General features: G+C 51.5%; 4 protein-coding genes across 4 annotated transcripts; 2 read left to right on the top strand and 2 right to left on the bottom strand.

The window, feature by feature from the left end:
- Positions 1 to 1,673: 1,673 nt before the first annotated feature.
- Positions 1,674 to 2,606, bottom strand: SETTUDRAFT_38969 (uncharacterized protein; the record flags this gene model as incomplete). The annotated part of the gene is made up of 1 exon (XM_008025928.1): positions 1,674 to 2,606. The coding sequence occupies one exon, from the start codon at positions 2,604 to 2,606 to the stop codon at positions 1,674 to 1,676; it is 933 nt and encodes a 310-aa protein (XP_008024119.1).
- Positions 2,607 to 4,201: 1,595 nt separating this feature from the next.
- On the top strand, positions 4,202 to 5,217 carry SETTUDRAFT_107956 (uncharacterized protein; the record flags this gene model as incomplete). Its single annotated transcript, XM_008026133.1, has 4 exons — positions 4,202 to 4,282; positions 4,332 to 4,404; positions 4,462 to 4,689; positions 4,751 to 5,217. The coding sequence occupies 4 exons, from the start codon at positions 4,202 to 4,204 to the stop codon at positions 5,215 to 5,217; spliced, it is 849 nt and encodes a 282-aa protein (XP_008024324.1).
- Positions 5,218 to 6,227: 1,010 nt separating this feature from the next.
- Positions 6,228 to 9,248, top strand: SETTUDRAFT_168666 (uncharacterized protein). The gene is made up of 4 exons (XM_008026132.1): positions 6,228 to 6,529; positions 6,576 to 7,249; positions 7,299 to 7,927; positions 7,978 to 9,248. Exons 1-4 carry the CDS (start codon positions 6,353 to 6,355, stop codon positions 8,970 to 8,972), a joined length of 2,475 nt encoding a protein of 824 aa, XP_008024323.1. The 5' UTR covers positions 6,228 to 6,352; the 3' UTR covers positions 8,973 to 9,248.
- SETTUDRAFT_160752 (uncharacterized protein) lies at positions 9,245 to 10,712 on the bottom strand (the record flags this gene model as incomplete). Its single annotated transcript, XM_008026131.1, has 2 exons — positions 9,245 to 10,397; positions 10,486 to 10,712. 2 exons carry the CDS (start codon positions 10,710 to 10,712, stop codon positions 9,245 to 9,247), a joined length of 1,380 nt encoding a protein of 459 aa, XP_008024322.1.
- Positions 10,713 to 11,980: the final 1,268 nt, after the last annotated feature.

The raw sequence follows: 11,980 nt of genomic DNA, 5'->3' as shown, positions 1-11,980 counted from the left end.
AGATATCTTCGTCCACGATACCATACTTTGCCTTCATATTCTGAACTAGCTCAAACTAGCCCTTAATAAGCGCTGGGTCTTCGCAGAGAGCTCGCTGGTGATCGTATGGACGGCTCCGGCGCGTACGCAGCTTAGGATTGCGCTGGACAAACCTATCAACCCAGTTCTTGCCCACCTCCTTCCCGCCACGCTCTCGGAGCAGTCTGTTGGCCATATCTCGCACGTCGTCTTTCCCACAGGGTAGTCCTCGCTCAGCCTCGACTATTACACGCATAGTAATAGCCTCCTCTTCTAGTTTTGTTAGGCGCCTTGCTGGTGGCTCCCAATCGCTTCGAGGGCGCTGTCCAGCTCGTCGACGCTAGATTGTTGTTCGTGGGACGCTATAGGCGGCAGCAGCGCGTCGTTCACTCTAAATTTGTTTAGAATTAAGATTAGTAATAGCAAGGAATAAATCTGCTTTAGTATAAGTTTTTAACGCGTTGCATTGTTAAGACATTACGCGTTGTTGTTGCAAATGTGGGATATCATAGGGAAGTGGCCCACGTACTGGGGTGGCCCGCTTACTGGTGAAACACGTTATATATATATATATATATGTAGCTATACATGTATGTATGTACGTAGGTAGGTAGGTTGATGCTATATCTCCTCAGTCCAAGTCCCTCTTATTTCGTGTTGTGGAAATGTCATGGTTTTATGTAGTGTTTATGTATTTGTATGTATTTATTATTTCTCAAGTGATGATGACATTTGTATAGTTAGGGGTGTTGGCATATCTTAATTTGAGATGATTTGTGAAATGAACGTGCGGAGGGTTTTTTTATTTCTTGGTGTGTTTACGTTTCTTGATTTTTTTTGATTTCTGGGTTGCTTGGAGAAGAGGGGGAGAGAGGGTAGGGGGAGATGGAGGGTTGGTTGTTGGATTAATGCATGTTATGTATGTATGAAGTGGGTGGATGGGGATCTTACTGTACTGCTTTCTGTTCAGGATTCTTACGAGCATTATGCATGTGGGGATGGATAGATGTTAGTGTTAGTGTCACCGAGGTGTTTCCGTTGTATGTCTGAGTCTGTTGTTCTTTATCTTTATCATCAGCATTGTTGTTGTTATTGTTGTGGTCGTAGAGAATATTACTGTTTTCATTGTCATGTCGATTATCATTATCATTACCACTACCATTACCATTTCCAGTCTTTCGTATACTTATGCATAACAGAAAAATTAGAAGACCTCTCCCCCCCGCCCCCTCTACCTATGTATGTTTGTGAAAGTAAAAAACCCATCCACAAGCTAGCCAGCCATGCGCACGAAGACAATAAGTATGGCGAGAATTAGAAACCAAAAAAGGGGGGAGATACAAAATGTGTGTTAAGCAACCAGTTCCGGGTAACAAGATCAAGGCCAGCCATTTGTTGTGTCGTTGGTTGGCCGAGTACAAAAGACAAGACAAGACAAGACAAAACTCAACGACAACGACATCGCAAGAAGGGGGTGGGATGGATGTGTGCAAGGACACAAGTACCCAGAGTGACCATAGTCACACACACATACAAAAGTATCCGCAGATACAAACTCAAAACTCAGTCGGAAACACACACCTCTTCTCCTCCCAAATACTCTCTCCCACATACTTTCTCTCTCTCACGTACCACATAGTCCCACACCAACCCCATCAAACAACCCAAGGCACCACTCCATCCCGATGATACTTGCCCCTCGCTCTACGATCCATAAGCAACTCCTTCGCCGCATTAAGTTGCTGCATGGTCAGATTGGCCAGCTCGCGCTCCCACGGTGCCGCTTTATCCGGATGCAGAGTCGCAGCCCGCCGCCGGTATGCGCTTGCGATGGCATCGGAGGATACGCGCCATGAGTTCAGGCCCAGCATGTTGTACACAAGCATGTTGACTGGTGGAAGGAGGTTGGACGGAGAGGAAGAGGGGTTTGTGCGGGGGCGGAGGGAGCGCGTGGTAGATGTAAATGTAGATGCAAATTCTCCTGATGCAGCAGCACCCGTGGAAATCCAAGACAAAGCCAAAGACGAAGACGAAGATGAGGAAACCAGTGGCGATGACGACGACGACGTTGCTGTTGACGTTGCAGCTGGTGAAATCATACCCGTCCTGCTACCCACACTGTAATTCTCAATATCCTCCCAGTACGGATCGGCGCTCGACAGCGTAAACGGCGTGTCGGGCAGCCGGGGCGACGGCGCGGGCGTCGAGTTGGAAGAGTAGGTGCGGTCGCTGAGTGGAGTTCGTGGTGTGCTTGTTTTGGAGCGCTTGGGCGTGAAGAGGGGTGTTGCGGGGATGTGTGTCGATGGAGATGTAGATGTAGATGCGTCTGCGTCGACGAAAATAGTAAAGTTTGGTTTGCGCTTCTTGCTGCTGTGCGGGAGAACAGGAGGCGGAAAGTCGAGTTTTAGGTGGAGTTGGAGTTTCAAGGCCTTGGGAAGCGTGCTGGTTTGAGACCGCGTTTGCGGCCGACGACCACGATGCAATGCGGTGGGCTCGGGGGCAACCGGTTGCTTTGCGGATTCTGGAGTGGGGAGCGGTGTTGAGGCGGCGAGGGCGAGGAAGAAGGCGTCTGTCGTGGTGGTGGACATCTTGATGGATGGATGGATAGCTGGAGATGTATGAATTATAACCCAACTTGTTGTTGGAAAGAAAAGAGAGGAAACGCCAGAGAAGAATGGAGGAATGAAACACCTGAGAATATGCCTACCTTTGGGGATAGTATAGAATTGACTTGACTTGACTTGGAAGTCGTGTTGAACTGGACTGGCTCAATTGCCAACCAGGAGTTGAGAGGGGGAGAGAAACGAGAGGATGACCAGGACGGGGAGTAGTAGTATGTCGTATGTAGTAGTAGTAGCAAGTGTTAAGCCCAGACGAACGACACTCCAAAGCCCCAAGTCCAAGTCTTAACCCTTGAACTCGAGTCTGCAGTTGAATCCCAATCAATCAATCAATCGAGAAAGAGTGCAAGTCTCGCAAGCAAAAACCTACATTTGTACTTGGAAAATCATGAGGCGCTGTCCCCGCCTAACGCCCCCCCTCCCGCCGATCCGAGCGTTCTCGTAGTGAAGCCGACAAAGGGACAAAGCCGCGGGACCACTACCAGCGCCGCCGCCGCCCCCCCTTGGCTACGCGAGGTCAACGCGTAAAGTGGGCTGCTGACACACGTGTTGGAGGGCATGGCGGACGCGTAAGAGGGGCAGGGCGCGGCGAGATGTGACGTATGTGGAGCGGTTGGGAGAGGTAAAGGTAAGGCGTGGTGAAGTTGAGGTATATTGTGTGTTTACAACACCAAGGCTGCTGGAAGGAGTGGGGCTAACTTGGAGGTGTGAATTGGGGATTCGGCGTCATGCCTGTCTCTGTGCGGGTTGTGGTGAATGTGTTTCTTGGTGATATTGTCTGGGTGCTTGTGTCTGTGGTACACGGTTAGCCTGTGAGTTTCTGGGTTGAATATGCTTTTGAGGTGGGGTTTGGATGGTGCTGGGAATCTTCGATTTGGGACTGGTAGGTGCTTATTGCATGTAGGTCTTGGGATATGTAACGTCGCGGACACGTGATGAGAACATGGTATTGCGCTTGGTTGGCAATGGCAATGTCAATGAAACTTTTTCTCACCAGAATAGAGAAGAGGAGGGAGAATCAGATTTGGGGAAAAATTCAAGGCTCTCTGGGGGGTGTATGCTCTTGCTGCATCAACAACAACAAGGTACCAATAGTACAAGATGCTGGGATCGAAGATGGCATCACAGAACATTTTTAGATAGACCTGATTCTCGTTATAATCTCTAAGGCAACAAATAATCCATTGATAGTGCCAGGGTCAGGTGACGGGATGAGGAACCAGTGGAGGTCTGGGTGGAACGACCAAAACATCGGGCCGAGCGACCGACGACCGACACGCGTACAGTCCCACGAACGACGACACTACACATAGCCTACCGCCATAGCGGGTCGGCAGCATGTGGTTCACTAACTTCTACTAATGCGAGGTACTTACAATGCAGGCTCTAGGATCAAGATGTAGCGCCGACGCTGATGCGGGGAAGAGCCCACGAGAGCCGAGGCAGAGGCGCTCGAGTAAGGATATCAGCTACAAATAACTTGCAGCCTCCAGTACTGCTGCATTAGCTCGGCCGCCCTCGCAGTAGCCGCCATGTCAGCCCAACAGAAGCCTGGGACGAAGATGAAGCTTGATCCTGCCCCGACGCGTCTACGCCAGATTGCTCTAGTTGTGAGGGATCTCGAAGGCGCAACGCAGCAGCTTGTACGATGAAGACTGCAATCGCGCGTCAAGAAGCTGACCAAGACATCAGACGCACATTCTAGGCACCAACGTTGTTTTTGAGGATCCCGCCGTGGAGCAATGGGGGCTGAAGAACGTGCTGCGTGCGTGGTACACATAGTCTTGCGCCACCCGAACTGCGTGGACTAACTCAACGGCAGTTCCACTGGGCGGCGACTTGATCGAGATTGTGTCGCCCACCAAGAGTGGCACAACAGCGGGAAGATTACTGGACAAGCGCGGTGATGGCGGATACATGATCATCATGCAAACCGAGGACGCAGAGAAGCGGCGCGATCACATCAAAGCGAACAATCTGGCCAGAGTCATCTTTGAACAGCAGCATGAAGATGCTGTGTGCGTCCAGTACCACCCCAAAGACATCAAAGGTGCGTTCGTTGTCCACGCCCAGCTTTTGCAGGCCCAGGCGAGTGGTAATAAGCGGCGCAGGCGGCATGATACCGGAACTCGACTCCCACAAACCAGGCCCAACTAACCCCACGCCTCTCAAAACCCGCTTCTCTCCATGGCACGCGTGCGGCTCGAATGTTGAGAGCTACACCCCTGGCATGAAACAGACGGGTCACCTGTCGCTAGAGGGCTGTGTCTTGTGCCTCCAGCCTGGCGACGTCGGCCACGAAGCAGCCGCCCGACAGTGGGAAGAGGTATTCGGCGTGGCGCGAAGCCGCGATTTGTTGGCCTTTACCAATGCAAGACTGGGATTCGTCCGGGGGAGACCGGGACTCGCAGAGGGCCTTGTGTCGATCACGGTAGGCGTCCAGGGCAAGGAGCAATATGAAAGCATACTAGAAAGAGCCAGGAAAGCCGGCATCTGCAGCGGAAGATGCATCGAAATGTGCGGGGTCAAGTGGTACCTTACACTGACGGGCTCGGGCGACAACAGGGGTAAGCTATAGCTTCACGCATACTGAGATATGTTTATTTCCACAATACTCCCACTGCCGCACGTGTTCGCAGATTGCGCTCGAGGTATACAGGGCCTGACTTGTGCCACGTATGATGCTCATCTGCAGCCAAGATGTGGGCGCAGATGTGGGCGCCCCAGTTCGTGTGGCGACGGGCGTTATCCTACCAGCAAATGTTCTCGAACACCGTATGAACCACGCCTCGCCTGCATCATCACAAAGATTTCACACATAGTCTGCAGGCTTTTCTTCGTCCCTCATTCCGTCAGTATGGCAACACGTCAAGCGCCGCGGTCAGGACCACCGGCACACAATGCGCAATACGGATTCGCAACAGACGGGACCAACTGCGCCCGCCACACTAGCGGCCTGCCCTCCATTCCGCCCCTCACCCTCAGCCTGCCCTACTCCGCTTGATGGCGGACCTTCCCGGCCCATTCAACCTGTAGCGGGCAGGAAGAAACTGGGCATGCGAAATCCAGAGACCAAACGCATGCTCAAGGCAAGGCAGAGCGTCCGCCAAAGCGCATCATCTCAACAGCACCTAAAGCGAAGCAACACCATGACGACCGCGGACAGGCTTGATGCCTCGAAAACGCCTTGGGCACAGCCCCCACACGAAGCCCATACAAACCACACGAAGCCGTCTTCGGATAAGCACGCGACTCAACAGTTCTTCGTCTTTCGCACATTTCCACAGATTACCGCAATCAACCCCAAGAGTTTTTGTACTGGCCATGCCCTTTCGCCCACTCGCATTCCCTAGCGTCTACTTCCACTCTGTCAGCACTACGCCTAGCGCAAGTGTAAGAGCTTTTGATTACATGTAGCCCGGGCGGAGACAAGATTTGCAACTAGAGAGTGCACACTTGCACACTTATACCACCCATGACGCCACTAAAGTCGTCCTCTACACAAACCCTTGTTTCCCCCTGCATCACAGCAGCTTAAAAACCCACTCTCCCGCCAGCTTCTGTCACGAACACGCAGTATTTCACCACCGATTTCTGTTCTCAAGCAGACACCAGCGCGTGCTCGTCAACTTGGCCGCTTAGGATTGCGGCCCCCACCTTTGTTCTAGATCATTCCCGTTCAGCTCACACCAAAACTATCGGGACCCATCACCATGTCCAGACATAGGAGTCCTGTCAACGACACGCGCGTTGATAGTGCAATCTCTCTCCTGATTCCCCACGAAGAAAGCCGACCGTATCTTTCCACCGTTCGCAAGCCGCACATTTACAAAGAGAGCCGGTCACATGCCATCCGGCACGTGATGCCAAAGCCATCACCCACCACTCAGGTAAGTCTGCTCATAACTCTACTGCCTCCAACTAAGTCGAGTTCAGGCCGAGAAATACATCCCGCCGCACCGCCGCACCTCGCGTGTGTACGATGAGCTCGACTCATTCACATGCCGCCGTACAGACGTCTCGATGACCCTCCCATCTCTTGCTCGCTCGAAACATCCATCCTCGGTTTCTCCCTCAAACTATACAGCGTCTGATCTATCTACATTCACTCGACGCACTTCAGCTACTTCGTCAAGCTCTACTGCGTCAACTAAATCCGCAATCACTAACAGCAACACCTTGTGGTGCACCGATTGCAATGTAGAGTTCACGGGGCCATATAGGCGCGGGAACCTTAGACGGCACATGCAATACAAACATGCAGGAGCGGCATGGGCCCGGTTCAGGTGTCAGGCCGACGGATGCTCCAGCGACTTTGCCCGTCCAGATGCTCGACTCAAACACCAACGTCAGCAACATCCCGAGTTAAGCTTTGAGTCTGTGGAAAGAGAAGCATCCCGCCCACCTGCAACTTACATGAGCAAAGCAAAAGAGCCTTCAGTAGTGATGCCCCCACCCCCCTTTGCCCTCGATATCGATGACGTACCTCGGTCTGCTCTGATCGTCCTCTGCCGTGTGCGTGCAAGGCTTGACGATGCCAACTACGCCCGGTTTCGCGACATGTACATGACACTATTGGAAAGGCTGGTGCAACACCTACGAGACACAGAGTATAGTAGCCAACCATGTTTATTGAGCGTACACTAACAACGCCTTCAGCTCTGACACATACGATGCATATGTGAAAGTTCTCGAACACATCAACGTTGTTGTGGATGCCATCGATTCCGGTTCAATTGATGTTGACAACTACGCTCATCAAAACGTGGCAGATGCTGAACCATACAGCTACTCCTCTCGACCTGCACAAGCGGCTAGCTCTTCCAAGAATGGAGGATCTACGGTAGATCTTTGGTCTAACGACAAGCTACAACCAAGTTCCAACTACAAATCTCCAGGGCGTAAACCAACGTCTCGTGGGCAGCAAAACAGTTTCAAGGTTGTCAAAAGTGACCGGGATAAGAGACCGCGAACCAGAGCAGTTGATTGTCCAGACCACAAGTACTACATGATGTCGTCTGACCCCCAGACGCCTCCTTGTAGAGGCTGTAGAGTGCTTGACATGTCTCAACTTCGCAATCATCTCAAGCGCACATCTCATCAGGGCCGTTTGGGCGCCCAGCAATGCTCTAACTGCAAGAGGGAATTTGACAGCTACGAAACTTTCGACGCACATAAAGCGGCAAGGAATTGCCGACACGAAGCCCAGTGTAGAGGAGATATTGTAATACCATGGGCGCGACTCTTTTTGTCACGGCATCCGACAGCTGACAGAATACCTAGCCCTTGTAGGTGTACCGTTCGACATGCACCGCACTGTCTACTAACGACTACTCAGTCTGCGACGAGAGAAGATGGTTGGAGCCATTTGTCTTGGAACAATGCCGAGCCTGGCTCCAAAACAACAACTCGGATCATTTTTTAGACGATCAACCATACAACATGCCAGGACCGCCTAACGACGCATCACATCTCGACCCTCCCATTTCGGCTGAATCGCTCAATCGAGCCTTACAATATACGCTATGGCTGGCCATGGGTTTTGAATCATGGTTTCCCGACGCCCCCAATAATGCTCATGCCGCCAATGCCTCCACGGGCTTCATCAATGGTGCGGGATCTAGCGGACAGATGCTGCCGTACCCTAGTCCAGATGATATCCTGGGCACATATTACTACAACAATGCGCATGTCTATGGGACTCCTGTAGAAGAAGAACCACTCTTGCCGATGGGGCAGCTAAGACCTCTGGCTGATGGGGCCGAAGCAGCAGTGCATGCGGCTGAAAACTACACTCAGTACCAGCCACCACAGCACATGGTTGATGGATCAGAGCCCTACACCGACCCAACATTCATACCTACCCAAGCCCCTTACGATCCTAGTCAAAATGTGCCACAGTATTGGCCTGGATTCGATCAGTCGATACCAAATGAGAGTCCTCAAACTCCCCTCATCGACTACCATCATGCGCCATCGACAAGTACGCCATCATACCACCCAGACCAGTATGCTGGCTCGTCGCAGTACGACACATCGCAGCAGACGGATCCCTCGTCGATATCCGGATCTATGGAACAAACATATTTCAGTCCCTCGGCTTCTCCTCACTACTCACGCGCACTTGATAGCTTTCATGCCTTCGACTGTCTTGTTCCGCGCGTGAGACGGCCCGACTATCTAGCCTTGCCCTCCCCACTACCTGCAGATTTCCAAGCCATGGGAGCATCAATGGGTTTACAAACTGGACCGAGCAGCTTACAGCAAGCATTCTCCAATGATCAACAGAGCGATGTAGCGGGAGCTGGCCTGTGGGATGCGGAATCACTGTAGATGGCTTTCTTTCATTCTATCTTTGTTGGCTACATTACCCGGTTATCTTCGCCAGGTCTTCTTTTTCGCATTCAGGGAGTTTGATTGCTTGGACAGCATGTTTGAAAAAAAAAAGATGGTTTCGATCATGACCCAAATTTTGTACAAAACTCGCATTAACGAAAGACCCAAACGCACTTTGATATCCACTTTATTTCTCGCACAAACCGTGCGAGATGGGATTTCTTGAATAGATAAGAAAAGACAGCTCCCAATAATACACTGGCTGAGCTTTACAACCGGCTTTGAATCTTCTCAATGGTGTCGCCAAGAGCGTACTCGCAGGCCGCTGTCTTGCTCCGGACCTTGTCGCCATCTTCCTTTGTGATGTAGCGGGCCTCTACCGCGGGGTTATATGTAAACTGGCTGACGCGCTTGACATCCTCATCGCTCATCTTGACGCCCTTATTGCCGTCCGCACGTTTATACACGTTTACAACGACGGCGCCGCCCAAGCCTAGATTATGCTGCAGTGCTACATCTACGTTCTCCGCAAGCCTATTGTTAGCCCAGCCACGCAGCTGCCACACCAACTCTGCACACTGCGCCAGACCTGTGGCGCCCAGCGGATGCCCTTTACTAATAAGGCCGCCTGAGGGATTCACAAGCGGGCCATTACCACCATACGTGATATCGCCATTTCGCACCATCAAATGCGCTTTTCCAGGCTCACTGAAGCCTAGGCCCTCGAGCAAGATAAGCTCGTTGGTGGAGAAGCAGTCGTGGACTTCAGCTACTTTAACGTCTTTCGCACTTACATTCGCTTCTTTCAGCGCGGCCCGCGCCGCCGTCTGCGTCATGCCGTACCCGATGAGATCGATAGCTGACCGCGTATACAGCGACGGGTTATCTGTTGCAAGCGCCTGGCCCGCGATGAGTACAGCCTGCGCCTTGAGATGCGGGCGGGCGTCCAGAAACTTCTGGCTTACGAGCACGGCGGCGCCAGCGCCGTCGCTCGTTGGACTGCATTGAAGCTTCGTAAGCGGATAGTGGATCATCGGCGCCTTTTCAATCTGCTCCAGCGTATACACGTCGCGGAACTGTGCGTACGGGTTTCGAGAGCTGTGCTCGTGGCTGAGGCGTCCGATCTCTGCGAAATCACGGGCTGTTGCCCCGTGCCGCTGCATGTACTCGACGCCCGCGTTGGCAAAGTACTGGGCGTTTGGCGGGCTGTTGCTGATGCCGTGGGTATCGGCCATGACACGCATGGAGAGGCCCATGGGGGACGGCCGGTCTGTCCACGTCGACGTTATGGATCCGGGCTTCATTTGCTCGAAGCCGATGACCATGGCGCAGTCGATCGCGCCGTGCTTGATTAGTGTGCGGGCCATGTGTAGGCCTGTGGAGCCGGTGGCGCAGGCATTGTTTGTGTTGTAGATGGGGATGCTGAGGTGGGTTAGCACATCTGTATACTAGTAGAGTAGTGTAGTAGTAGTAGTAGTGTAGTAGTTCGCTAATAGGACTTCGTACTAACCCGGTCATGCCAAACTGGTAAAAGATTCGCTGGCCACACGCCGTGTCGCCGTAGCAATAACACGCCACACCCGCCTGGACATCGTCGTAGGTGATTTGTGCATCTAGCATGGCTTTCACGCCCGCCTCGAAGCCCATTTCCGGGTATGCACGTGTTTGTCGCGGCTTGATGAATTGGGTTAGGCCCACACCCAGCACGTAGACGGGGACGTTGTTGTTGGATGCCATTTTTCTTTTCTTTTCTTTTTTGGAAATGCGAGTTTGACAAACAGAAGTGATTGGATGGTTGGTAAGGCGAGAATGGCTGCGATGGCAATGAAACTTCGTGGTTTGTATGCTGTGGTCGCGAGGCTACGGGCCGAGGTTGAGGCGGGCTACGTACCCCTCTCGACGTACACCGATTCGCATAACTCTACTCCTCTCTTCGAGTCGCTCTGCCTCGCCATATCCACGGGTAACAGGTTCCCGGCCTTCTGTAAACGTCATTCCAGCCATGCTGGTCATCGGATTAACGTACTCGCTACCGATACGGCGGACGCCAGATCTTCCGCTTACTCAGATCTACACAGCGCACAATTGGCGCACAGAGCGTAAAGTTTCGTTCCATAGCTTAAATTAGACTATACGCTTCTCTTAGTAGGGCGCTCCTATTAGTTAAGAAATAGTATACTAGATAGTATAATAGATTAGAAATTCAATTAACACCAAGAACTACTAGTAGTATAGTATTAAAACTTAGTATATAAATAATCTTTAATTATAAATAGACTAGCGAATAGGTATAGAGTTACTAGAATAAGTATAGAGTAGAGTTAGGTTATATAGATCTTAAGTAGAGATAAAGTTAAGATATATAAACTTAAAGTAAAAACAAAGTTAAGTTATATAAAAATTAAGTAAAAGTAAGATTAGATAAACTATAACGTGTTTCACCAGTAAGCGGGCCACCCCAGTATGTGGGCCACTTCCCTATGATATCCCACCTTTGCAACAACAACGCGTAATGTCTCAACAACGCAACGCGTTAAAAACTTATACTAAAGCAGATCTATTTCTTGCTATTACTAATCTTAATTCTAAACAAATTTAGAGTGAACGACGCGCTGCTGCCGCCTATAGCGTCCCACGAACAACAATCTAGCGTCGACGAGCTGGACAGCGCCCTCGAAGCGATTGGGAGCCACCAGCAAGGCGCCTAACAAAACTAGAAGAGGAGGCTATTACTATGCGTGTAATAGTCGAGGCTGAGCGAGGACTACCCTGTGGGAAAGACGACGTGCGAGATATGGCCAACAGACTGCTCCGAGAGCGTGGCGGGAAGGAGGTGGGCAAGAACTGGGTTGATAGGTTTGTCCAGCGCAATCCTAAGCTGCGTACGCGCCGGAGCCGTCCATACGATCACCAGCGAGCTCTCTGCGAAGACCCAGCGCTTATTAAGGGCTAGTTTGAGCTAGTTTAGAATATGAAGGCAAAGTATGGTATCGTGGACGAAGATA

Source organism: Exserohilum turcica (genome assembly GCF_000359705.1).
Source record: "Exserohilum turcica Et28A unplaced genomic scaffold SETTUscaffold_16, whole genome shotgun sequence".
In the NCBI taxonomy this organism is placed as follows: domain Eukaryota; kingdom Fungi; phylum Ascomycota; class Dothideomycetes; order Pleosporales; family Pleosporaceae; genus Exserohilum; species Exserohilum turcicum.
Note: the sequence above shows the minus strand (reverse complement) of the source record. Positions and strands in the feature narration are given on the sequence as shown.

Coding starts and splice junctions, on each gene's coding strand:
- SETTUDRAFT_168666 (XM_008026132.1), top strand. CDS start 6,353: ATGTCCAGACATAGGAGTCCTGTCAACGACACGCGCGTTGATAGTGCA. Junction 6,530..6,575: donor AGCCATCACCCACCACTCAG/GTAAGTCTGCTC, acceptor AGTCGAGTTCAG/GCCGAGAAATACATCCCGCC. Junction 7,250..7,298: donor CAACACCTACGAGACACAGA/GTATAGTAGCCA, acceptor CAACGCCTTCAG/CTCTGACACATACGATGCAT.